The sequence below is a fragment of the Erinaceus europaeus genome, chromosome 9, assembly GCF_950295315.1.
Source record: "Erinaceus europaeus chromosome 9, mEriEur2.1, whole genome shotgun sequence".
Taxonomy (NCBI): Eukaryota; Metazoa; Chordata; class Mammalia; order Eulipotyphla; family Erinaceidae; genus Erinaceus; species Erinaceus europaeus.
In genome coordinates this window covers 15,951,098-15,979,026 of record NC_080170.1, presented here as the reverse complement: position 1 = coordinate 15,979,026, position 27,929 = coordinate 15,951,098, and the positions used below count along the sequence as shown (strand labels likewise).

At 42.6% G+C, this 27,929-nt stretch overlaps 1 protein-coding gene across 1 annotated transcript in view; it reads right to left on the bottom strand.

Annotated features, from left to right (window-relative positions):
• The window catches only part of OBSCN (obscurin, cytoskeletal calmodulin and titin-interacting RhoGEF), a 124,256-nt gene that overhangs the window by 79,646 nt on the left and 16,681 nt on the right, over positions 1-27,929 (bottom strand). Inside the window, exons 12-19 of the mRNA XM_060197425.1 lie at positions 23,477-23,752; positions 20,746-21,021; positions 11,360-11,635; positions 7,451-7,726; positions 6,495-6,770; positions 5,084-5,359; positions 3,722-3,997; positions 1,415-1,690 (exon numbers count right to left, since the gene is read on the bottom strand). Of these exons, the coding sequence (XP_060053408.1) occupies positions 1,415-1,690; positions 3,722-3,997; positions 5,084-5,359; positions 6,495-6,770; positions 7,451-7,726; positions 11,360-11,635; positions 20,746-21,021; positions 23,477-23,752 (2,208 nt within the window). The remainder of the gene's footprint in view (positions 1-1,414; positions 1,691-3,721; positions 3,998-5,083; positions 5,360-6,494; positions 6,771-7,450; positions 7,727-11,359; positions 11,636-20,745; positions 21,022-23,476; positions 23,753-27,929) is intronic.

The window sequence follows — 27,929 nt, the reverse complement described above, 5'->3', positions numbered from 1 at the left end:
TCTATATACACTAAGCTATGCTGGATGCTAGTTGTGCTAGAGAAGCTACTTGAAATGCTTCAATTATAAATAGAAGCTTTAAGGCAGAGGATAGATAGCATAATGGTTATGCAAACAGACTCTTGTGCCTGAGACTCCTATGTCCCAGGTTCAATCCCCTGCACCACCATAAGCCAGAACTGAACAGTGTTCTGGCAAATAAAAAAAAAAAAAAAGAAGTTTTCAGAGCTAGGCAGTAGAACATACACATTACCTAGCATGAGGCCTAGCATAAGTCCTCTGGCCCCACCTGCAGGGGGGAAGTTTCCCAAGTAGTGTAGCAGTGCTACAGGTGTCTCTACTTATCTCTCCTTCTCTCCCCCTCTCAAATTCTCTGTCTCTATCATAAAATAAAAGGGAAAAAATGGCCAGCAGGAGTGTAGGCACCAAGCCCCAGTAGTAACCCTGTTTGAAGAAAGAAAAAAAAGGTTTCAAGATATCACATGAAGGTGACATTTGCTCTTGTTTTCTGTAATATCTTGTTATCAAAGTAAGTAGCCATCATATTATTACTAGCTTGTGAAGAACTTTATTAACACAAATAGTGCAAATTGTATAACTGAATATTATGTAAGAACTTTATCAAGCATTTTCATTACATATTTTGGAGGTAAAGCAGCTCTTTCTACTAAAAGTTCTTTATTTCTTTTTTGTTACCAGGATTATTGCTGAGGTTTGGTGCCTATGCAATTTCTTTTACAGCTCCCACTGGTGTTTTTTTCCCTTTTTCATAGAGAGTGAAAGGTGGAGAAATAGAGGGAGAGGAAGAGACAGGGAACAGTGAGAAAACCAAGAGTCTTACCAAATATCCAAAAGCAGAACACAAAGGGCCAGACACAGTTAGTGTCCAGAACACTAAGGAACTCAAATAGGATTATGAATGAAAATACTACTCTAGGTACAAAGAAAAGTCCCTCTCCCTTCAACCACCCTTCTAGAACTCACTCACAGGAAGAGTAATGTGAGGGGGAAAGATAGAAAACACGAAGAAGAGCTCCAGTGGCGCAATCGGTTAGCGCGCGGTACTTATACAGAAAACACGAAGAAATTAATTTCAATAAACTACCACCAAGAACTGTGTGTAGGATCGCTAACAACAGATCACTTAGTGCTTATTTTGTTATGCACATGATCAAGTTCAAACCCATCCAAAACAACACTACAGGAAGCTTTGGTGCTGTAGTGCCTCTATCTATCTATCTATCTATCTATCTAACATATATATATATATATATAAATTTAAAAAAATAATTGCTTTGAATGGTGAAATCCCAGTGAAAACAGAAAAAGAGAAAGAGATAAAGAACTGTGACTATAAACCAGTCCCAATATCTCCTTCAGAGTTAACTTACACCTCCCGTATCAAAGAACTGACCTTTGACATCCAGGGGGAAGGAGACCTTCTGGCCCCCGGCCTCACAGCTGTACTCCCCAGCATCTGCCTTCCCCGCCTGCTGCACCACCAGCCTCCTCGAGCAGCCCTGGGCCTCCACACGCACTCTGGAGCTGGAAGTCAACTTCTTCCCATCCTTGTACCATGTCACCTCCGTCTGGGTCTGGGCCACCTCACAGCTCAGTATTGCGCTGGCCCCTGCCTCAGCCTGCACCTCACTGTGTGCCTGCTGCTCCTTGGCAAACACCATCTTGGGTTCTGGGGACAGAGAGGGAGGGATATATGGGGTCAGACACCATCTAAGACAGGAGGACAGCTTTTGGAGACAGAAGGCCTAGACACGGAGGCAGGGTACAGGGGGCTTCCCAGGCTCAGCACTAGCTGTGTGACCATGAAAGATCCCACCTCCTTCTCATTTCAACTCACACAAAATCTGTACTTTTTATCTCGGCTCACTTGGGCCATTCCAGGGAAACATGGAGAGGAATTTCTCCATAACCACACTCCTCTAGTAGAGGAATTTTCAAAAATATTACCATAAAGTAATTTTTCATATCCTCTTAAAGAACATTTAGAAAGACATATGCCTTCTTTGATAGCTGTACATTCTTATAAATCATTATGTGGTGCTGATATCCCATCCAAATGTTAATGTGCTAGCACTTAAGAATGTATGAGACACTACAGCCTACACTCTCTGATGGTAAGACTCATTTAATGAAAGGAACTCAAATTTAGTCCCTGATGTCCCTTTGAACCAACCAGAGAGGCACCAGTGCCAACCACTAGTGGATGCTATGGAATAGACACTGACTGCTACCACAGAACTCATCTCTAACAAAGCTGCTGATGTGCTATGAGCTACCTATTCCTTTTCACATTAAAATTTATAAATCGGGAGTAGGGCAGTAGTACAACAGATTAAGCACAAGTGGCACAAAGTGAAAGGACCAACGTAAGGATCCCAGTTCGAGCCCCTGGCTCCCCACCTGCAGGGGAGTCGCTTCACAGGCAGTGAAGCAGGTCTGCAGGTGTCTATCGTTTTCTCCCCCTCTCTGTCTTCCCCTCCTCTCTCCATTTCTCTCTGCCCTAACAACAACAACATCAATAACAATGACAATAATAACTACAACAACAATAAAAAACAAGGACAACAAAAAGGGGAGATATAAATAAAACAATTAAATTTATAAATCAAACTTAAAAGGGAAATTCTGACACAAAATGGTCACCTGAATGCAAACGGAAAAGAGGATTTGCATTAATAAGAAAATTCAGATGTCACATGTGCATGTCTTGGGCACAGATCCGTCACTCCTAGGTTATTTACTTTGTGCAGACATGCAAGGAAATGGGAATTTAGACTTAGACATGGATCTTCTATATCCACCTGCAGGAGTAAAAAAAATCACTAAAACCGTGCCATTCCAAAGGCTAGATGAAGTGATTTTAAGGATGATTTCACAACCAAAATTTTTACCCTTAGTGGCTAAAAGAATATCTAACTATTAGAGCAACAGACTTGCATGTCTGAGGTTTCTGGTTGGACCCCCCTTTCCCCAAGACTGCATGTACCAAAGTAGTGTTCTGGTTTCTCTATCTCCTTTTCTCCCCCGCCCTCCTCTTGCCCTCTCTTTCTTCTCACTGTCCCTCCCTTTCTCCCTCTCTAGAGACTCTGTCTCAAATGCAATGAAAAAAATATTTTTTTATTTTGAATCTTAGTTAAGGTCAAAGAAAGTTAATGTCTCTCACTAGTGAGAATACAGCTGATATGGTGCCAACACAGTGCATCTGGGAGATAGCAGGACTCCCTAAATAAACATGATATATAAACTGGGTGAAGATGCCTCCTCTACTTCAAACTCAAACATCCAATAAGCCATAAGCCAGAGCACCAAGGGACACAAGACTATGGGCTCTGTGCAGATGAGTCATTTTGCATGACTACATGCTATGCCATTCAGGGTGGACATGATGGCCCCTTACCCTTCCACATACATTATTCCCATTCATCCTCCCTTGGACCACCATGGATATGAATACAGGAGATGGATATGGGAGAGCTGAGAAAAGAAGTTCAATGACAAAGCCTCAGGGTCATCAATGTGTAATGAAATTCAATTATCATCATGCCTGAGGCTCTGAAGTCCCAGGTTCAATCCCCTGCACCACAATAAACCAGAGCTGCTCAGTGATCTGGTTAAAAAAAAAAAAAAAAAAAAGGAAGGAAGGAAGGAAGGAAGGAAGGAAGGAAGGAAGGGAGGGTGGGTTACATTCAAACACACAAACCTGTGACGTCCAGGTGGAAGGAGACCTTCTGGGCCCCGGCCTCACAGCTGTACTCCCCAGCATCTGCCTTCCCCGCCTGCTGCACCACCAGCCTCCTTGAGCAGCCCTGGGCCTCCACACGCACTTTGGAGCTGGAACTCAGCTTCTTCCCATCCTTGTACCATGTCACATCTGTCTGGGTCTGGGCCACCTCACAGCTCAGTGTGGCACTGGCCCCCGCCTCAGCCTGGACCTCACTGTGTGCCTGCTGTTCCTTCGCAAACAACACCTTGGGTTCTGGGGACAGAGAGAGACACATGGGGTCAGACACCATCTAAGACAGGAGGACAGCTTTTGGGGACAGAAGGCCTAGACAGGGAGGCAGGGGGCAGGGGGCTTCCCACGTTCAGCACTAGCTGTGTGACCATGAAAGATCTCACCTCCTTCTCAGCACAAGTCATACTTCAGATGTACATTCTAGTTCACGAGGGCTGCTCCAGAATGATACAGTTAAAATTTTAAATTGGGGTGGGGTGAGGGGTCAGGTGGTGGCACACTCAGTGAAGTGCACATGTTACCGTGTGCAAGGATCTGGGTTCAAGCCCTACTCGACACCTGCATGGGAGAAGCTTCACAAGCAGTGAAGCAGGTATGGAGGTATCCATGTTCCTCTCTCCCTTTCTATACCCCCTCCCACTTCAATTTCTCTCATGCCAATCAAATAAAAAATAGAAAGAAAAAATATTAGAAAAAGTGGGCACCAAGCCCCAGTGATAACCCTAGTGACAGGAAGATTTTAACTTTCCTGTTTATAATAGAATGATATAATAATTCTACAATATATAATATATTATATGTGACAGTTCACAATATATGATATAATTCTATAACATATATTATATGTGACAGTTTATAATATATGATATAATAATTCTATAATAAAGTGATTATAATCATTTTTCTTCTTTTCCTTGTCAGAAATTAGCTCTTAATATCCTAACAATGGCATGGGAAAGGGCAAATGGCAGCTGCCAAGATAGCTGACAGAAGGAAGTTCACCTGCCCATAGAAACCTGTGGCCAGCCTCAGCACCCAGGTACAGGGTACAGAAAGAGTCCCAGACACCAAGGAACACTCAGAAAGCTCTGATCACTGCTAGGAAAGTAAGACTGTGCACAGCTGTGTGAAAAAACCACCCAGGGGATGTAGGAACACACTATGCCTTCTGCTGACACCATGTGGACCAGACTCCTGACTCAGCTATGGACAAGAACATGGGAGGTGGGAGAGTGGAAGGATGGCAGAGTTGAGAGATGGAGTAGAAAGGGCCAATTCCATCATCAGCTGCAAACAAAGCTAACATAGCACCCTCAAATAACTGACCTTTGACATCTAGGCTGAAGGAGACCTTCTGGCCCCCAGCCTCACAGCTGTACTCCCCAGCATCTGCCTTCCCCGCCTGCTGCACCACCAGCCTCCTTGAGCAGCCCTGGGCCTCCACACGCACTTTGGAGCTGGAACTCAGCTTCTTCCCATCCTTGTACCATGTCACTTCCGTCTGGGCCTGGGAAACCTGACAGCTCAGTGTGGCACTGGCCCCCGCCTCAGCCTGCACCTCACTGCGTGCCTGCTGCTCCTTGGCAAACACCACCTTGGGCTCTGGGGACAGAGGGAGGGAAACATGGGGTCAGACACCATCTAAAACAGGAAGGCAAGACTTGGGGACAGAAGACCTGGAGAGAGATGCAGAAGACAGGGACTTCCCAGGCTCACCACTAGCTGTGTGGCTAGAATAAATCCAACCTCCTTTGTAGCATAAGTCACATGTCCCCTGTACACTCTAACTCAGCTCAGGAGGGCTCTTCTAGAGGCAGATGGTTAGGACTATAACCTTGATGTTTACAACTGAGTTGCCTATAATTTTAGTTCTTCTCTTTTCCTTGCCAGGTTTTGAGTATTAATGTCCTGACATGACATGGGGAAGGGCATCTGGCAGCTGCCAAGACAGCTGACAGAAGGAAGTTCACCTACCCATAGAGACACCTGGTCGACTTCAGAATCCAGGTACAGGGTACAGCCAGAGTCCCAGATACCAAGGATCACTCAGAAGATTCTGAGCTATATTGAAAACTTTCACCTGTGTAATATCCTGAGCAAAAATAACCCAAGGTACTAGAAATGCACTATCCTTGTATGGATCGACCTGCCAATGCCCATGTTCAGCAGAGAAGCAATTACAGAAGCCAGACCTTCCAACTTCTGCACCCCCTAGTGATCTGGGTCCATGTTCCCAGAGAGTTAAAGAATAGGAAAGCTGGGTTTGAGCCCTGGGCCCCACCTGCACGGGGGAAGCTTCACAAGTGGTAAAGTAGGGCTGCAGGTGTCTCTCTGTCTCTCTCTATCACACTCCCTCTCTCTCAATTTCTGGCTTTCTGTATACAATAAATAAATAAAGATAACAAAAAAAAACTTAAAAAAAAATCTTTTAAAAAAAGAATAGGAAAGCTTTCAAGGGAGGGGATGGGATACGATAATCTGGTAGTGGAAACTGTGTGGAATTGTACCCCTCTTATCCTATGGTCTTACTGATATTTTTTATTTCATAATTAAATGTTTAAAAGGAAGAAAGAAAGAAAGAAACACATCCCTTCTGGTCCAGTTTCCTTACTCGACTAACGGCACAGATAGGGAAGGTAGGAGGATAGGAGAATGACAGAAGTGAGATACAGTTGGGCAAAAAGCCAATTCCATCATCAGCTGCAAACAGGTACCTTAGCACCCTCAAAGAACTAACCTTTTACATCCAGGTGGAAGGAGACCTTCTGGCCCCCGGCCTCACAGCTGTATTCCCCAGCATCTGCCTTCCCCGCCTGCTGCACCACCAGTCTCCTCGAGCAGCCCTGGGCCTCCACACGCACTCTGGAGCTGGAACTCAGCTTCTTCCCATCCTTGTACCATGTCACTTCTGTCTGGGCCTGGGCCACCTCACACCTCAGTGTGACGCTGGCCCCCGCCTCAGCCTGGACCTCACTGCTTGCCTGCTGCTCCTTGGCAAACACCACCTTGGGTTCTGGGGACAGAGGGAAGGACACATGGGGTCAGACACCATCTAAGGCATGAAGACAGCTCTTGGGGACAGAAGGCCTACACAGGAAGGCAGTGACAGGGGACTTCACAGGTTCAGCACTAGCTGTGTGGCTAGAATAAATCCAACCTCCTTTTGTAGCATAAGTCATATGTCCCCTGTACACTCTAACTCAGCTCAGGAGGGCTCTTCTAGAGGCAGATGGTTAGGATTGTAGCTTTGGTGTTTACTATCATGTTGCCTGTAATTTTAATTCTTCTTCCTTTCCTTGCCAGAACTTGGTGTATTAATGTCCTGGCAATGGCATGGGGAAGGGCATCTGGCAGCTGCCAAGACAGCTGACAGAAGGAAGTTCACCTGCCCATGGAGACACCTGGTCAACCTCAGAATCCGGGTACAGTGTACAGCCAGAGTCCTGGACATCAAGGAACACTCAGGAGATTCTGAGCTACACTGAAAACTTTCAGCTGTGCATTGACGTGTACAAAAGTCACCCAGGTTCTAGAAGCACATTATCCCTTCTGATGTAGTCTCATTACCCAACTATGGATACAAATATGGAAGGTAGGAGGGTAGGATGGCAGAGGTAAAATATAGTGGGGGGGGGGAGCCAATTCCATCGTCAGCTGCAAACAAAGCTAACTTAGCACCCCCAAAGAACTGACCTTTGACATCCAGGCAGAAGGAGACCTTCTGGCCCCCGGCCTCACAGCTGTACTCCCCAGCATCTGCCTTCCCTGCCTGCTGCACCACCAGCCTCCTTGAGCAGCCCTGGGCCTCCACACGCACTTTGGAGCTGGAAGTCAACTTCTTCCCATCCTTGTACCATGTCACTTCTGTCTGGGCCTGGGCCACCTGACAGTTCAGTGTGGCGCTGGCCCCCGCCTCAGCCTGCACCTCACTGCGTGCCTGCTGCTCCTTGGCAAACACCACCTTGGGCTCTGGGGACAGAGAGGGACACATGGTGTCAGACACCATCTAAGGTAGGAAGACAGTGCTTGGGGTCAGAGGCCTGGACAGGATACTTTTCCAGGCTGAGTATTAGCTGTTTGGCCAGGAGAAGGCCCTACCTCTTTCTAGTACAATTCATACATCCTATGTACTTTCTCCTCTAGCTCATGATGGCTAATGCAGGATGTGGTGAGAGACTTTATGCACACCTTCCCATAGAAGAAGGCACTATAAAGTTTGGTGGCATGTGGCTCTTGACCTTCCTAAGTGACAGCCTTTCCTAACAACCATGCTGAAAATGTTGGCATTGCCTTGACTGAGAAATTGTGAGAATCCATGTTCTTGCCTAGTATCTATTTTGTTAACTGCTGGCAATCTGGGGGAAGTGGCTGTCTCTCTTGTGCCATTGCTTGTCCTGAGAACTCACAAAGGGGAGGATCTTTCTGATACTCTTGGTTATTAGTGTTGGGTCTTCTCACTGTCCATGTGTTTTGCCTGATTTTCAATAGCATTGTCTGCATATTTCAAGTTAATTTAGGAAGGTTATATAATTTATATGCATGAATATTGGCACTTATGTAGATTTATTCAATGTGTAACCTCCCCAACATTGAGCCTTGTGTTTTTACTCCTTAATAAGTTTTTGGTGAAATAATTTTTTTTTAGGTTTTGGGTCAGGGAAGTGTCTCTGCAATGAAACATGTGTCCTACATTGGTGAGGTTCCTGGGTTCCATCACTATGTTTATGGTCAAAGGGAAACAAAGATAAGATAAAGGGAACTCCAAGAATTTTGAATCAGTACTTTGTTCTCTCTCTTGCCTTCGTATAATCTATCTCTATGTATTTATCTATCTCTCATTAAAATAAAAATTAGGCCCAGAAGGGGATCTGCAGATGAACACATACCTTGCATGCCTGAGGTCCTGTGTTTATTCCTGACACCACATTAAAGGCTACTATCTTTGTTTAAGCATATATATATCTTCCTCTTGTGGTTTATATATTTTATGTTCTCTAACAATGGTCAGAATCCTGAGGTCCCTACATCATCTATACTGTTTGATGATTCACATGAAGTCTCTGACTTGCAGTTGACTTTTGTGTGGTGTGAGGGGATTCTAATTTTATTTTATTTTCCATGTGGTTCCTCTACTCAGCTCTATCTGGTAAAACTCTTTCTCTACATTTGCACTAACCCCACTGTAAATTCAAAAGAGGGAAGGGAGGAGGCTTTACAAGAGCTCACTAGTTCACTCCTTTAGCCTGTTTATTTCTTTGTCAATTCATGTCTCTGCACACATTTTCTATTTAGTGTACTTTCAGTAAAATCCACTGTAGGCAAAAGTCTTGTAGGCAAAAGTTTTCAGCTAGAACCAATGTCCTCATTTTCTTCTTCAAGACTGACTACATCTTACTGAACCATGTGAGTGGTCAATATTTTCACTCAAAAAATAACTATTATTTGGGATTTAACAATAATAAAGAATAGGTCCTATTGTCCACAACAGATGAGTGACTGAAAAAGTTGTGGTATATATACACAATAGAATACTGCTCAGATATTAAGCATGATGAAGTTAGAGCAGCAATGGTAGGGGATGTCCCACTCTCTGAAAGGAGGCTGGGTCATCCTGCTTTACCACTCGTGGAAGACTGGTCCTGAAATGAGTACAGCCTAGAATGTTCCCAGATATGACCACGTGCTATGAACTCAGACTGACAGGGACTATGAAGTCATACAGGCTTCTGTGCTAAATGTGAATATATTTAGGCCCTTGGTCAGATCAATGGGGTAAACAGATAACTGTATATTTCTTCAAATCTGGGAGCTACTCTTTGTCCTAATGCAACTTTCTAGCCCTATTCTCAACCCTCATACCATCTTCGTAGACATTGTTTTTAGTCTACCTGTATGTTAGCTGTCAAGCTCAAACAAAAATTGCTGAAGTCATAGCCCCTTAGGAACATACCTAAAATAGACTTCCTGGGAGTCGGGCTGTAGTGCAGCGGGTTAAGCGCAGGTGGCGCAAAGCACAAGCACCAGCATAAGGATCCCGGTTCAAGCCCCGACTCCCCACCTGCAGGGGAGTCACTTCACAAGTGGTGAAGCAGGTCTGCAGGTGTCTATCTTTATCTCCCCCTCTCTGTCTTCCCCTCCTCTCTCCATTTCTCTCTGTTCTATCCAAGAACAATGACAGCAATGATAACTACAACAATAAAACAACAAGGGCAACAAAAGGGAATAAATAAATAAATAAATGAATAAATAATAATAAAAAATAGACTTCCTAGTTTCTTTCCACCCTAAGATTCCTATTTTCATCTGCTTTATTCCTACTTTTTTATTCTTGTCTGTTGTTCAATTGTATTGTTTTGTCTTGCTTTATATCTTGCTGCCTTTCAGCTACCAAGTTGCAGATGCTACTATGGTTACAAACTGAACACCCTGGGCAGACAACCTTTCTAATGTGCCCCCACAACCTCACCAGTGTGTTCCAGAACCTCACCTCTCCAGAGCCCTACCCTACTAAGAAAAGATAGTAACAGACTGAGGGATTGGCCTGCCAATGCCCATGTCTGGCAGGGAAGCAATTACAGAAGCCAGAATTCCCACCTTATGAGCCCCCAAAAGAAAGCTGGTAATAACTCCAGAGGAAAAGCAGTATTGAGGGAAGATGACCAGAGGACTCTGAACTCCAATACCATCAAGACCCCAAGACCCGAAGAGAGAAGAGGAAAAAAAAAAAAAGAAAGGACATTCAGAAGTATCAATAGGTGTACATAGGTGTGACTTAGAAAGGAAGGGAAGGCAGGACCATAGAAAAAATGAGCAGATAGATGATAGATAGTTATAGAAACAATAGTCAATGCTTATCTGTGACCTTGGGGAAACTACTGCAGTTTCCAGTGGAGAAACTGGGAACACAGAACTGGTGGTGAGAACAGTGTGGAATTATACCTTTATTGACTTATAATTTTGTAAATCAATATTAAATCACTAATTAATAATAATAATAGAATGATGAAGTTACCTTCTTTATCTCATCTTAGATGGAGTTTGAAGAAATCATGTTAAGTGAGATAAACCAGAAAGAGAAAGATGAATATACATGGAATGATTTCACTCATGGACAGAATTTATGAAACAAGAACAGAAAGGGGAAACACAAAACAAAACCTGGACTGCTTTGGTGTGTTGCACCAAAGCAAGGGACTCTGGGAAGGGAGGACAGGGAGAGGGGTTCGGGGAGAAGGGGTTGGGGGAGAAGGGCTCTCGAGTGTTGGTACAGGATGACGGAACTAATTTGGGTGTGAGAGTGTTTTGCAGACACCTATCTTCATAAGATGAGAATTTGTCCCCATATGCCAACAATTGTACTGTAAAACATCAAGCTCCCAACAAAAGAAAAAAAAAAAAAAAAAGGACCTATTCCTCCAGCACACACTCCATCATCATCCATGCTTCCTTGGCCCAAACCTGGATATGAAAAAGCAGAGACAGGATGGTGGGAGGTTTTTAAGGGAGCGATCTAAAGAAAAGAACACCAAAAGCTGTGTGGGTTATAAAATAGCCACATTACTAGTATCCAGCAAGGCAACTTCGTATATTCAAAGAGCTGACCTTTGACATCCAGGTGGAAGGAGACCTTCTGGCCCCCGGCCTCACAGCTGTACTCCCCAGCATCTGCCTTCCCCGCCTGCTGCACCACCAGCCTCCTTGAGCAGCCCTGGGCCTCCACACGCACTCTGGAGCTGGAACTCAGCTTCTTCCCATCCTTGTACCATGTCACTTCTGTCTGGGTCTGGGCCACCTCACAGCTCAGTGTGGCGCTGGCCCCCGCCTCAGCCCGCACCTCACTGTGTGCCTGCTGCTCCTTGGCAAACACCACCTTGGGTTCTGGGGACAGACAGGGATACACTTAATCAGATTCCACCTTAAAGAGATTGACAACACTGAAAAAAAAAAAACAAAAAAGGAAAAGAAATCCTGAATGAAGGAGTAGGGAAACAGAAACTGTCCTAAGTGTTGTGCTTATTGCTCCAAGTCACAAATACATCTACACGATGGCTAGTGGGGGTGGAGGAATGGCGAGACTTCTTGTAAACACCTTCCTCAAGGAAAGGAACCATAGGGTTAAGAGGCATGTTGCCCTCAACCTTTCTAGAAGACACCAGACTCTTTCTATGCAACTTCAGGGAACACTGTCACTGCCTTACAGCAAAGATCCAAGGTCCCATGTTAAAGTCTAGTTGGTGTTCTCAACCGCTGGCAACCTGAGGGAGTGACAATCCTCCCTTAGACTGCCTTGTACATTGTCTAATAATGTTCTCAACTGCTGACAACCTGAAGGAGTGACAATCCTTCCTTAGACTGCCTTGTGCATTGTTCTAATAATTAGGAAATGGAGAACTTTCTGACCTGTAGTTTCACTGCAAGACTTTTGTCCAGTTATCTATAGCATTGTCTGGTTTTTCTGAATGTATTTTAGGAGTTCCTCATATACTTAAAACAGATTGATATATGGCATAGAGCTCTCTTTTCTATTGTCTGAACACTAACAGAGATCAGCACCTTTTCCACTGTGGGGTTGGTCATATTGCTTGCTTAACTGTAGTAACACAATTAATATTTTGCCTAAGAGTCAACGGCATTGTCTTTTGCAAAGGAACATTTTGCAAATATACACAGTGGGATATTTAGTGTGTATACATAACTCAAATAATTATACGCTGACAAAATACCAAACAGTTAGTGTGGACAAGTATGTATCAACATGGGGGGGATGCTCACCCCTGTTTGGGGTCAGGATCCTCTCAACCGGTCTAGGGAGACAGTTGAACATATGTCATAAGTGAATAACTTCCCTCTCCATCCTCATAAATGAATAAGTAAATATCTTTTTTAAAGTTGAGGTTTTTAAAGACTCTCTGAAGTGGTCCAGGAGATGGTGCAGTGGATTGAGCTCTCAAGCATGAAGTCCTGATTCAATCTCTGGCAGCACATACAGCAGAGTGATAGCTGGTTCTTTCTCTCTCTCCTCCTATCTTTCTCATTAATAAATAAAACATAAAAAATTAAAATACTCTCTGAACAAAAGGAAAGTAATATGATGTCTAGTCTTCTCTGTGCCAGCATGGAGATACAGGGACACATAATCACCAGGGAAATACAGTGAAACAAACAGTGTTTTACCAGCGCTTGCCACCACAGCCAGTTCTTGCATTCTACATGGCTGGAGCTACATTGTCCTCCCCATCCCTAACCTTTTTTTGTAATTTTTTAAAATTATCTTTATTGGGGGTTGAGCAGTGGTGCACCAGGTTAAGCACACATAGTATGAGGCACATGGATCCCAGTTTGAACACCTGGCTCCTCACCTGCAGGGGGGGGGTCACTTCAGAAGCGATGAAGCAGGTCTGCAGATGTCTATCTTTTTCTATTGCCCCCTCCTCCCTCAATTTCTCTCTGTCCGATCCAATTTTTTAAAAATGAAAAATATGGCTGCCAGGAGCAGTGAATTTGTAGTGCAGGCACTGAGGCCCAGTGATAACCCTGGAGGCAAAATGTATACCTTTATTTATTTATTGGATAGAGATATCCAGAAATGGAGAAGGAAGAGGGAGGTAGAGAGGGAGAGAAAGAGAAAGACACCTGAAACTCTGCTTCACCACTCCAAAGCTTTCCCCCTGCAAGTGTGGACTAGGGGCTTGAACCTGGATCCTTGTATACTATAACGTGCACTCAGCCAGGTGCGCCACCACCCAACCCCTCCCATCCCTAAATTTAGAAATGTCACTCAAAGAAGAATTCTAATAATGAACATCAAATTGGAGGCAAAGCAGAATGTATTTCCCTGAAAACAATAATCCTATATATCTCAAGTAATATCAAGCATTCACTGTTTCTTCCCTTTGTGTGCATATTATAAGTAAAATATTTGACAAGATTTGGCCACAGATAAATCAAAGTATGATATAACTCAAAGTATAACTATATGGTCAGAAATTCCTCCAATCCAAGTTCAATGAAACTGAACATCTCAGGGGCCAGGTGGTGGTGTACTGGGTTAATTGCACATAGTACAAAGCACAAATGCCCAAGCAAGGATTTCGGTTTGAGCCCCCAGCTCTCCACCTGCACAGGGGTTGCTTCACAAGAGATAAAACAAATCTGCAGGTATCTCTGTCTCTCTCACTAACTTCCTCTCCCTTCTCAATTTCTCTCTGTCCCATCCAAAAAATTTTTTTTGAAAAAATGGCCACAGGAACAGTGGATTTGTAGTGCAGGCACCAAACCCCAGGAATAACACTGAAGCAAAAAGCAAAAGCAAACTGAACTGCTATAGAAACAAGGTGAGGAGGATTCGACTTCCGGAGGCGGAGCTACGAGCAGCAGATCGCTTTCTCTCCTCTCCTCTCCTCTCCTCTCCCGGATCAACTAGGAATACCAAAGGAGACCACCCGGACCGAAACAAGACAGGACTAGAATGACCACAGAAACCCAGTAAATCACCCGTGAGTACAAACACGCGTGGCTGGTGACAGAGAGGAGAGAGGGGCCTAAGGAGAGATTAAGTGACTGCTAACAGTTCGACAGTTTGTCAGTGGAGACACCACCTCCAGTCTGCTCCACCAACAAGGGGACAGCTGAAGGGAGGAAAGGACTCCCCAGAGACTCACCAAGTACAACTCTGAGTCTCCATTGCTACTACCCTCAGAATCTGGAGCAGCAACAGGGAGGGACACCAGGGCACAGAGATCTAACCGGGAAACTCAGGAGAAGACCTATACCTCGGTGGCATAGCTGAAGGGCTGTGAAAGTCTCTTTGCATAATCACTGGATTATCTCTGCCACACCCTGCTTTATCTCTTGGTCAAGAGTCATTGATTAAGCCAAGAAGCCTATTGATAGTTTAAAAGCCCTCAGGCTCCCATAGCCTACAGGGGAAAAAAAAAAGGCTTTTACACCACTGAACTCCAACTCAGGGATTGAAAAAAATGTTAATTTATATAAAATGGTTAAAACAACAAGAAAAAATAATGGAGACTCGAACCAGGACAAGAGTCCAGCTAAAAGTCCTCCAGAGGGCGAAGCACAAAACAACGAGTTCAACATCCAAACATTAGCTAAGGAAATAATAACAGGAGTGAGTAAAGAATTTGAAAAAATTGTAATCAGAACTGCAGGAACAACAAATGAGAATATGGAAGAAAATTCTAATAATCTCATGGTTATTAGAGAGCTGAAAGCTGAAATTGCTGAGCTAAGAAGGCAACTAGCTGAACAAGCTAAAACAGTATCAGAGCAGGGCAACAAAATAGATGAACTCCAGAAAGCAGTAGAGGGCAGAGAGAATAGAATCAATGAGGCTGAAGACAGAATTAGCAAGATTGAGGATGAATTAGAGACAACTAAAGAAGAAGTAAGAGATCTCAAAAAGAGATTAAGAGATGCTGAAAACAACAACAGAGTCCTATGGGATGACTTCAAAAGAAACAATATACGCATTATTGGCTTACCAGAGGAAGAAAGAGAAGGGGAGGAAGAAAGCGTTCTCCAGGCCATAATAGCTGAAAATTTCTCTAGTCTAGACAACACCAAAGACATAAAGATTCAAGAAGCCCAGAGGGTCCCAAACAGAATTAACCCAGACACCAAGACATGTCATACTTAGATTGGAAAGGAATAAGGATAAAGAAAGGATCCTCAAGGCTGCAAGAGAAAAACAAAGAGTCACCTACAAAGGAAAACCCATAAGATTAGCAGCAGACTTCTCCATACAAACACTACAGGCCAGAAGAGAATGGCAAGATATCTATCGAGTGCTCAATGAGAAAGGCTTTCAGCCAAGAATATTATATCCTGCTAGATTGTCATTCAGACTAGATGGAAGCATCAAAACCTTCTCAGACAAGCAACAGTTGAAGGAAGCAACCATCACCAAGCCTGCCTTGAAAGAAGTTCTGAAAGGTTTCCTATAAACAACCAGACCACCACAAATAGAACATATATCAAAACACTCTAAAACTCTACAAGAATGGCGTTAAAATATCTTCAATCTTTGATATCAATAAGTGTGAATGGCCTGAATTCACCTATTAAAAGACACAGAGTAGGAAGATGGATCAGAAAACACAACCCAACAATATGTTGTCTACAGGAAACTCACCTAACGCAACAAGACAAACACAGACTTAAAGTGAAAGGATGGAAAACTATCATTCAAGCCAATGGCCCACAAAAAAGGGCAGGAACAGCTATTCTCATATCTGACATGATAGACTTTAAAATACATAAGATTAAAAAAGATAGGAATGGACACTACTTAATGCTCAGAGGATCAGTCAATCAAGAGGACTTAACAATTATTAATATCTATGCACCCAATGAGAAGCCATCTAAATACATCAAACTTCTACTGAAAGAGCTACAGCAATATATTAACAGTAACACAATCATAGTAGGGGACTTCAACACCCCACTATCTCAACTTGACAGATCATCCAGGAAGAAAATCATTAAAGACATAAGGGAGCTAAATGAAGAGATAGATAAACTAGAACTATTGGACATTTTCAGAGTCATTCATCCCAAGAAACTGGAATACACATTTTACTCAAATCCACATAGATCATTCTCAAGGATAGACCATATGTTAGGCCACAAAGACAGCATCAGCCTATTCAAGAGCACTGAAATCATCCCAAGCATCTTCTCAGACCACAGTGGAATTAAACTAACACTTAACAATCAACAAAAGATTAGTAACAGTGCCAAAATGTGGAAGCTCAACAGTACACTTCTTAACAACTTTTGGGTCAAAGAGGAAATCAAGGAAGAAATTAAAATGTTTCGAGAGTTCAATGAAAATGAAGACACAAGCTATCAAAATATTTGGGACACAGCTAAAGCAGTCCTAAGAGGGAAGTTCATAGCTATACAAGCACACATTAGGAAACAAGAAAAGGCACAAATAAACAGCCTGATTGCACATCTTAAAGACCTAGAAGAAGAACAACAAAGGAACCCTAAAGCAACCAGAAGGACAGAAATCACTAAAGTTAGGGCAGAAATAAATAACATTGAGAATAGGAAAACCATACAAAAGATCAATGAAAGTAAATGTTGGTTCTTCGAAAGAGTAAACAAAATCGACAAACCTTTAGCCAGACTCACAAAACAAAAAAGGGAGAAGACCCAAATAAATCGGATAGTAAATGAAAGAGGAGATATCACAACAGACACTGCAGAAATTCAACATATCATGCGAGGCTTCTATGAACAACTATATGCCACCAAGTTAGAGAACCTGGAAGAAATGAATGATTTCCTAGATACCTACCAACTTCCAAAACTAAGTAAAGAGGAAGTGGATAACATGAACAGGCCCATCACAGCTAATGAAATTGAAACAGTTATCAAAAATCTTCCCAAAAATAAAAGTCCTGGACCAGATGGTTTTACAAATGAATTCTACAAAACTTTCAAAGAAGAACTAATACCTCTACTTTTAAAAGTCTTCCAGAAGATTGAAGACACTGGAATACTCCCTGCCAGCTTCTATGAAGCCAACATCACCCTGATACCAAAAGCAGACAGGGACACAACCAAAAAAGAAAACTACAGACCAATATCTCTGATGAACATAGATGCGAAAATATTGAACAAAATTCTAGCCAACCGGATACAGCAGTATATCAAAAAGATTGTTCATCATGACCAAGTGGGGTTTATCCCAGGCATGCAAGGTTGGTTTAATATACGTAAATCAATCAATGTGATCCACCACATCAACAAAAGCAAGACCAAAAACCACATGGTCATATCAATAGATGCAGAGAAAGCCTTTGACAAAATACAACATCCCTTTATGATCAAAACACTACAAAAAATAGGAATAGATGGAAAATTCCTGAAGATAGTGGAGTCTATATATAGCAAACCTACAGCCAACATCATACTCAATGGTGAAAAACTGGAAGCATTTCCCCTCAGATCAGGTACTAGACAGGGCTGCCCACTATCACCATTACTATTCAACATAGTGTTGGAAGTTCTTGCCATAGCAATCAGGCAGGAGCAAGGAATTAAAGGAATACAGATTGGAAGAGAAGAAGTCAAACTCTCCTTATTTGCAGATGACATGATACTATACATGGAAAAACCTAAGGAATCTAGCAAGAAGCTTTTGGAAATCATCAGGCAATACAGTAATGTGTCAGGCTATAAAATTAACATTCAAAAGTCAGTGGCATTCCTCTATGCAAATACTAAGTTAGAAGAAATTGAAATCCAGAAATCAGTTTCCTTTTTCTATAGCAACAAAAACAATAAAATATCTAGGAATAAACCTAACCAAAGAAGTGAAAGACTTGTATACTGAAAATTATGAGTCACTACTCAAAGAAATTGAAAAAGACACAAAGAAGTGGAAAGATATTCCATGCTCATGGGTTGGAAGAATTAACATCATCAAAATGAATATATTACCCAGAGCCATCTACAAATTTAATGCTATCCCCATCAAGATCCCAAGCACATTTTTTAGGAGAATAGAACAAATGCTACAAATGTTTATCTGGAACCAGAAAAGACCTAGAATTGCCAAAACAATCTTGAGAAAAAAGAACAGAACCGGAGGCATCACACTGCCAGATCTCAAACTATATTATAGGGCCATTGTCATCAAAACTGCTTGGTACTGGAACATGAACAGACACACTGACCAGTGGAATAGAATTGAGAGCCCAGAAATGAGGCCCCACACCTATGGACATCTAATCTTTGACAAAGGGGCCCAGACTATTACATGGGGAAAGCAGAGTCTCTTCAACAAATGGTGTTGGAAACAATGGGTTGAAACATGCAGAAGAATGAAGCTGAATCACTGTATTTCACCAAATACAAAAGTAAATTCCAAGTGGATCAAGGACTTGGATGTTAGACCAGAAACTATCAGATACTTAGAGGAAAATATTGGAAGAACTTTTTTCCGCATAAATTTTAAAGACATTTTCAATGAAACGAATCCAATTACAAGGAAGACTAAGGCAAGTATAAACCTATGGGACTACATCAAATTAAAAAGCTTCTTCACAGCAAAAGAAACCACTACCCAAATCAAGAGACCCCTCACAGAATGGGAGAAGATCTTTACATGCCATACATCAGATAAGAGTTTAATAACCAACATATATAAAGAGCTTACCAGACTCAACAACAAGACAACAAATAACCCCATCCAAAAATGGGGGGAGGAATTGGACAGAATATTCACCACAGAAGAGATCCAAAAGGCCGAGAAACACATGAAAAAATGCTCCAAGTCTCTGATTGTCAGAGAAATGCAAATCAAGACAACAATGAGATATCACTTCACTCCTGTGAGAATGTCACACATCAGAAAAGGTAACAGCAGCAAATGCTGGAGAGGATGTGGGGTCAAAGGAACCCTCCTGCACTGCTGGTGGGAATGTCAATTGGTCCAAACTCTGTGGAGAACAGTCTGGAGAACTCTCAGAAGGCTAGAAATGGACCTACCCTATGACCCTGCAATTCCCCTCCTGGGGATATATCCTAAGGAACCCAACACATCCATCCAAAAAAATCTGTGTACACATATGTTCTTGGCAGCACAATTTGTAATAGCCAAAACCTGGAAGCAACCCAGGTGTCCAACAACAGATGAGTGGCTGAGCAAGTAGTGGTATATATACACAATGGAATACTACTCAGCTGTAAAAAATGGTGACTTCACCGTTTTCAGCCGATCTTGGATGGACCTTGAAAAAATCATGTTGAGTGAAATAAGTCAGAAACAGAAGGATGAATATGGGATGATCTCACTCTCAGGCCGAAGTTGAAAAACAAGATTAGAAAAGAAAACACAAGTCGAACCTGAAATGGAATTGGAGTATTACACCAAAGTAAAAGACTCTGGGGTGGGTGGGTGGGGAGAATACAGGTCCATGAAAAATGATGAATGAAATAGTGGGGGTTGTATTGCTAAATGGGAATCTGGGGAATGTTATGCATGTAAAAAAAAAAAAAAAAAAGAAGTAGAAACGCAAAGCAGAAATTGACTGAGTTTGGAGTATGGCACCAAAGTAAGAAAGCAGAAGTATACTAGAGTTTGCAGTGAGTACCTCCCTAATACTTCCTCTCCACTTTTCCAAGCTTTGGGTCCATGATTGCTCAACAATTTGTTTGGCTTTGTATGTTAACTCTCTTTTCAGTCACCAGGTTCCAGGTGTCATCAGGATGCCGGCCAGACTTCCCTGGATTGAAGACACCACCAGTGTGTCCTGGAGCTCAGCTTCCCCAGAGACCCATCCTACTAGGGAAAGAGAGAGGCAGACTGGGAGTATGGACCAACCAGTCAACGCCCATGTTCAGCGAGGAAGCAATTACAGAAGCCAGACCTTCTACCTTCTGCAACCCTCAATGACCCTGGGTCCATGCTCCCAGAGGGATAGAGAATGGGAAAGCTATCGGGGGAGGGGGTGGGATATGGAGATTGGGCGGTGGGAATTGTGTGGAGTTGTACCCCTCCTACCCTATGGTTTTGTTAATTAATCCTTTCTTAAATATAAAAAAAAAGAAATAAATAAAATATTTTAAAAAACAAACAAACAAACAAAAAAAAGAAACAAGGTGATAATATATGGAAGAAGTCATATACCTCAGGTGAAAGATAACTAGCCTACCTCAGAACCCTGAGGTGTGAAGTAGATTTAGATTGCAGACACCACAGAACACCATAAGGACTTCAGACACAGGCCACAAACACTTCTCCTAACATTACTGCATATAAATATCACTTGAGATTTACAGAAATAGCCCACTTTTAAACAGACCCTTTCCATCAAGCCTCCTAGGCCAGAAATCAGGGAAGGAGGTATGAAGAGACTGTCTAGTACAGAGTATCCAGAGGTCTCTTGAAGTTTTAAGATTGTCCATCATGATCTCCAAATAGGCTAACATAGACTACTTCCCCAAGAACTGACCTTTGATATCCAGGCAGAAGGAGATCTTCTGGCCCCCGGCCTCACAGCTGTACTCCCCAGCATCTGCCTTCCCCGCCTGCTGCACCACCAGCCTCCTCGAGCAGCCCTGGGCCTCCACACGCACTCTGGAGCTGGAACTCAGCTTCTTTCCATCCTTGTACCATGTCACCTCTGTCTGGGTCTGGGCCACCTCACAGCTAAATGTGGCGCTGGTCCCAGCTTCAGCCTGGACCTCACTGCATGCCTGCTGCTCCTTGGCAAACACCACCTTGGGTTCTAGGGACAGAGAGGGAGGGACACAAGGGGTCAGACACCATCTAAGGCATGAAGGCAGCTCTTGGGGACAGAAGGCCTACACAGGGAGGCAGGGGACAGGGAACTTCCCAGGCTCAGCACTAGCTGTGTGGCTAGAATAAATCCCACCTCCCTTGTAGCATAAGTCACATGTCCCCTGTACACTCTGACTCAGCTCAGGAGGGCTCTTCTGACATGTGCGCTGAAACAGGTGCGCCACCTCCTGGCCCCATGAGGGCTCTTCTAGAGGGAGATGGTTAGGATTTTAACCTTGGTGTTTACATTTGAGTTGCCTGTAATTTTAGTTCTTCTTCCTTTCCTTGACAGACTTTGAATATTAATGTCCTGACAATGGCATGGAGAACGGCAACTGGCAGCTGCCAAGATAGCTGACAGAAGGAAGTTCACCTGCCCATAGAAACCTGTGGCCAGCCTCAGCACCCAGGTACAGGGTACAGAAAGAGTCCCAGACACCAAGGAACACTCAGAAAGCTCTGATCACTGCTAGGAAAGTAAGACTGTGCACTGCTGTGTGGAAACACCACCCAGGAGATGTAGGAATACACTATGCCTTCTGCTGACACCATGTGGACCAGACTCCTACTCAGCTATGGACAGGAACACGGGAGGTGGGAGAGTGGAAAGATGGCAGAGGTTAGAAATGGAGTAGAAAGGGCCAATTCCATCATCAGCTGCAAACAAAGCTAACTTAGCACCTCCAAAGAACTGACCTTTGACATCCAGGCAGAAGGAGACCTTCTGGCCCCCGGCCTCACAGCTGTACTCCCCAGCATCTGCCTTCCCCGCCTGCTGCACCACCAGCCTCCTTGAGCAGCCCTGGGCCTCCACACGCACTTTGGAGCTGGAACTCAGCTTCTTCCCATCCTTGTACCATGTCACTTCCGTCTGGGCCTGGGAAACCTGACAGTTCAGTGTGGCACTGGCCCCCGCCTCAGCCCGCACCTCACTGCGTGCCTGCTGCTCCTTGGCAAACACCACCTTGGGCTCTGGGGACAGAGGGAGGGAAACATGGGGTCAGACACCATCTAAAACAGGAAGGCAAGACTTGGGGACAGAAGACCTGGAGATGGATGCAGAAGACAGGGACTTCCCAGGCTCACCACTAGCTGTGTGGCTAGAATAAATCCAACCTCCTTTGTAGCATAAGTCACATGTCCCCTGTACACTCTAACTCAGCTCAGGAGGGCTCTTCTAGAGGCAGATGGTTAGGACTATAACCTTGATGTTTACAACTGAGTTGCTTATAATTTTAGTTCTTCTCTTTTCCTTGCCAGATTTTGAGTATTAATGTCCTGACATGACATGGGGAAGGGCATCTGGCAGCTGCCAAGACAGCTGACAGAAGGAAGTTCACCTACCCATAGAGACACCTGGTCAACCTCAGAATCCAGGTACAGGGTACAGCCAGAGTCCCAGATACCAAGGAACACTCAGAAGATTCTGAGCTATATTGAAAACTTTCACCTGTGTAATATCCTGAGCAAAAATAACCCAAGGTACTAGAAACACACTATCCTTGTATGGATCGACCTGCCAATGCCCATGTTCAGCAGAGAAGCAATTACAGAAGCCAGACCTTCCAACTTCTGCACCCCCTAGTGATCTGGGTCCATGTTCCCAGAGAGTTAAAGAATAGGAAAGCTGGGGGAGTCAGGCGGTAGTGCAGTGGGCTAAGCGCAGGTGGCGCAAAGCGCAAGGACTGGCCTAAGGATCCTGGTTCTAGCCCCTGGCTCCCCATCTGCAGGGGAGTCACTTCACAGGCAGTGAAGCAGGTCTGCAGGTGTCTGTCTTTCTCTCCTTCTCTCTGTCTTCCCCTCCTCTTTCCATTTCTCTCTGTCCTATCCAACAACAATGACATCATCAACAACAACAATAACTACAACAATAAAACAAAGCAACAAAAGGCAATAAATAAATGAAATATTTTTTAAAAAAAGAATAGGAAAGTTGTGTTTGAGCCCTGGTCCCCACCGGCAGGGGGGAAGCTTCACAAGTGGTGAAGTAGGGCTGCAGGTGTCTGTCTCGCTCTGCCACCCCCCCACTCTCAATTTCTGGCTTTCTGTATCCAATATAAATAAAGATAACAAAAAAAACTTTAAAAAAACTTTAAAAAAAAGAATAAGAAAGCTTTCAAGGGAGAGGACGGGATATGGTAGTACTCTGGTAGTAGAAATTGTGTGGAATTGTACCCCTCTTATCCTATGGTCTTATTGATATTTTTTATTTCATAAGTAAATGTTTAAAAGGAAGAAAGAAAGAAACACATCCCTGCTGGTTCAGTTTCCTTACTCGACTATCGGCACAGATAGGGAAGGTAGGAGGATAGGAGGATGACTGAGGTGAGATACAGTTGGGCAAAAAGCCAATTCCATCATCAGCTGCAAACAGGGTACCTTAGCACCCTCAAAGAACTAACCTTTGACATCCAGGTGGAAGGAGACCTTCTGGCCCCCGGCCTCACAGCTGTACTCCCCAGCATCTGCCTTCCCTGCCTGCTGCACCACCAGCCTCCTTGAGCAGCCCTGGGCCTCCACACGCACTCTAGAGCTGGAACTCAGCTTCTTCCCATCCTTGTACCATGTCACTTCTGTCTGGGTCTGGGCCACCTCACAGCTCAGTGTGGCGCTGGCCCCGGCTTCAGCCTGCACCTCACTGCGTGCCTGCTGCTCCTTGGCAAACACCACCTTGGGCACTGGGGACAGAAAATGATACACAAAGTCAAGGTTACAGGACTGATAAGGCTGGACCTTCTGTATCCAAAGCCAGTATTCTTTAATCACAATCCTACCTTATTTCCAACTTCTGTACAGAAAACTATTTACTTAGAGGACTTATAGCTGGGTTCAGGTTAGTTCTCAGAATATCAAGCCTCCCATCTCAATCATTTTCAGGTCATTAGATGCTATATAATTGAGACTACTGACATTGATAATTAACTATAATGTCATAATTATCCAAACAAAAGGAGGCATAATTTTGGTCTATACACACGCATATTAACTGAAGTATTGATTCCCAGTAAATGATAAAGATATAAATTTTGTGCAATTTTTAGGTCACCACACAACAATATACATAAAATCAGTAAGGGATAGATAGCATATTGGTTATGCAAGAGACTTTCATGCCTGAGGCTCTGAAGTCCCAGGTTTAATCCCCTGTACCACCATAAGCCACATCTGATCAGTGCTCTGGTAAAAAAAAAAAAAAAATATATATATATATATATATATATATATATATATATATATATATACACACACACACACATATATATACACTAAATTATAATAGACAAATTAAAATGGAATACTAAAAGCATCACAAATATTACACACACACACACACATACACACACAACATGAATAGTAAGAAAGATGAACAAAGAAAGAGCAGAGTAGAAACAAATACTGAAATATTAGGCATGAATTCATACATGCCAAGTATTACATAAAATAAAAAATATTCTAAATACACAGATTATAAGACATAAATAAAAATACACACTACACAACAATAGCAAAATATACATTCCTCTCAGGAATATATGGAAAATTTACCAACATAGTACAGATGGTACTTCACAAAAGACATTTTTACAAATTGAAATAACACAAAGTATGTTCTGTTTTCAAAACAGAATTAGACTAGAGTTCCCCTCCTCTCTCCATTTCTCTCTGTCCTATCCAACAATGATGACATCAATAACAACAAGAATAATAACTACAACAATAAAACAACAAGGACAACAAAAGGAAATAAATAATTTTTTTTTTAAAGTGTGATGCTTGGAGGCTGGTGGTGGCACACCTGGCTAACCACACATATTACAGTGCTCAAGGACCCGGGTTCAAGGCCCTGGACGGGTTCAGTCCCCACCTGCAGGAGGAAAGCTTTTTGTGAGTGGTGAAGCAATGGTGCAGCTATCTCTCTTCCACTCTCCCTCTCTATCTCCTTGTATCCTCTCAATTTCTAGCTTTCTCTATCCAGGAAGTAAAGAAAGATAATTTTTTAGTGTGATGCCTGAATAAAAATGAACACTTGAATCAATGGAACAGAATCAAAGCCAGAAATAAAACCACACATATATGCTCACTTGATATATAACAAAGGGGTCAAAACTGTTCTATGGGGAAAAGAAGGCCTCTTTAACAAATGATGCTGGGAAAACTGGACAGCCACATGTAGAAAAATGAATCCAGACCATCACTTAACACCATGCACCAAAATCAAAGGATCAAAGACCTGGATATTAGATCTGAAACTATAAAATATATAGAAGAAAACATCTGTGAGGGTAGGGGTAGATAACATAATGGTTATGCAAAGAGACTCTCATGCCTGAGGCTCCGAAGTCCTAGGTTCAATTCCCTGTACCACCATAAGGCAGAGCTGAACATTGTTCTGGTAAAAACAAAACAAAACAAAAAAAGAATAAGAAGGAAGGAAGGAAGGAAGGAAAATATCTGTGCAACATTTCAGAACCTTCACATCAAGATGTACTTAAAGATTCAACCCCATGGGCATGTGAAATGAAAATCAGATTAAATACATGGAACTACATCAAGCCAAAAATTTTCTACACATGGAAAGCAAACTACACAAAGATATCCAGGCAACCCAGTAAACAGGAGGAGAAATTTGCACATCACACTCTGACAAGCAACTGATATCAAATTTCTGTAAAGAACTGGTACAGCTCAACAAAAGAGAAACAATAACCCAATAACAAAAGTGGGCCGAAGAACTGGATAGACAATTTTATAAAGAAAAGACACACTTGGCCCACAGACATATGAAGAAATGCTCCACTTCAGTTATCATTAGAGAATAGCAAATTGAAACTACACTGAAATTCTACTTCACACCTGTGATAATGTCCAACATCAACAAGACAGAAAATAGCAGGTGTTATAGAAAAAAATAAAAGGAGCTCTGTTACACTGTTGGCAAGAATACAAGCTCATGCAAGCCCTTTGAAAGACTGTATGGAGAGTCTTTAAATAAATAAAAATGAAATTACCTTATGACCCAGCAATACCACCCTTGGGTATTTATCCAAAGGACATGCAAACACTAATCCTAAGGGACATATCTATCATCCCTATGTTTATAGCTTCATTATTCACAACAGCCAAAATGTGGAAGCAGTCTAATGACCACTAACTGATGACTGTATAAAGAAGTAAATGGGGTAGTGTGGTCTGGGGGGTGGTGCAGTGGATAAAGCAATGAACTCCCAAGTACGAAGTCCCAAATTCAATCCCCAGCAGCATGTGTACCAGAGTGATGTCTGGTTCTTTCTCTCCTAGCTTTCTCATTAATAAATAAAAAATATATATTTTTTAAAAGAAGAAGTTAAGGGATATATACTCCAATACTGATCTGCAATGCTTACTTTTTTGGGACAAAATGGGTGCTAATAGTAATAGTAATGGAAATTACTATGCTTAGAGAAATAAGTAAGGAGTTAAAAGACAACTACTGGATAGTTTCATTTATATGTGACATCCAGAGAACTGAAAAAAATGAACTTAAAAAAAAAAAAGAAGCAAACAAACTGCCTCTAAGACTTTATAAGAACTATGGTTGTTATTATTGGGAATATGGGGGGCACAGAAATGTACAGTGTATGTGGTATGCAACCGTCACTGTAATCTTGCAAACCACTACTGGTCACAAATAAAAATGATTTGCGGGGGGAAACTGAAAAAACAAAAAGTGTGTTCTCTTTCTAAAACAGAAATCAGTAACAGAAAGATAGTAGTAATATCTCTAAACACTTGACATGAAACAACACACTTCTGTATAGTGTCATAATCTAGAAAGAAATCTCAAAGGAAATAGCAAACATTTTGATGAGTACACTGTGGTTCACTCTGCTGAATGCACATACTACTGTGTACAGGACCTGGGTTAAAGCCCCTGGTCCCCATCTGCAGGGGCAGAAGTTTCACAAGTGATGAAACAAGTCTACAGGTGTCTCTTTCTGTCTCCTTCTCTATCTCTTCCCCCCTCCCTCCCTCTTAATTTCTCTTTGTCCTATCAGAAAGAAAAAGGAGGAAGAAGAGGAGGAGATGAAGGAAAAAATGGCTGCCAGGAGGGGTAGATTAACCATGCAGGCACCAAGTCCCAGCAATAACCCTGGTGGTGATTTAAAAGAGAGGGAAAAAGGAAGTATTTTAAATTGAACAAGAGTGAATTAAGTTAAAGAGCACACAGATGGAAATTTCTGGTACTGAATATTTCCATTAGAAAGATTTCAATGGGGGGGGGGTAGATAGCATAATGGTTATGCAAAGAGAGTCTCATGCCTGAGGCTCCAAAGACCCATGTTCAATCCCCTGCACCACCATAAACCAGAGGTGAGCAGTGCTCTGGTAAAAATGAAACATCTATGTGTTTATCCTATAAAACTAACAATATAAATCTAGAGCAAGTAAGCAGAAGGAATAAAATAACAAAGGTAAGAATGTAAACCAGTGGTGGTCCAGGAGGTGGTACAGTGGATAAAGCATTGGATTTTCAACCATGAGGTCCTGAGTTCAATCCCTAGCAGCACATGTACAAGAGTGATGTCTGGTTCTTTCTCTTTCTCCTCTCTCTCTCTCTCTCTCTCTCTCTCTCTCTCTCTCTCTCTCTCTTTCTCTCTCTCTCTTTCCTCCTATATTTCCTATAAATATATAAATAAAATCTTTTTTTAAAAAAGAATGTAAACCAGTAAAATTGTTTTAAAAAATAGATGAGATCTATATCTGGTTATTTGAAAATATTTGATAAAAGTAACAAACCTCTAGGTGGGTTAGTAAAAACAGAGAAGACAAATTAATGACAACAGTAATGAAACAAGGAAAATCACCATAGATACT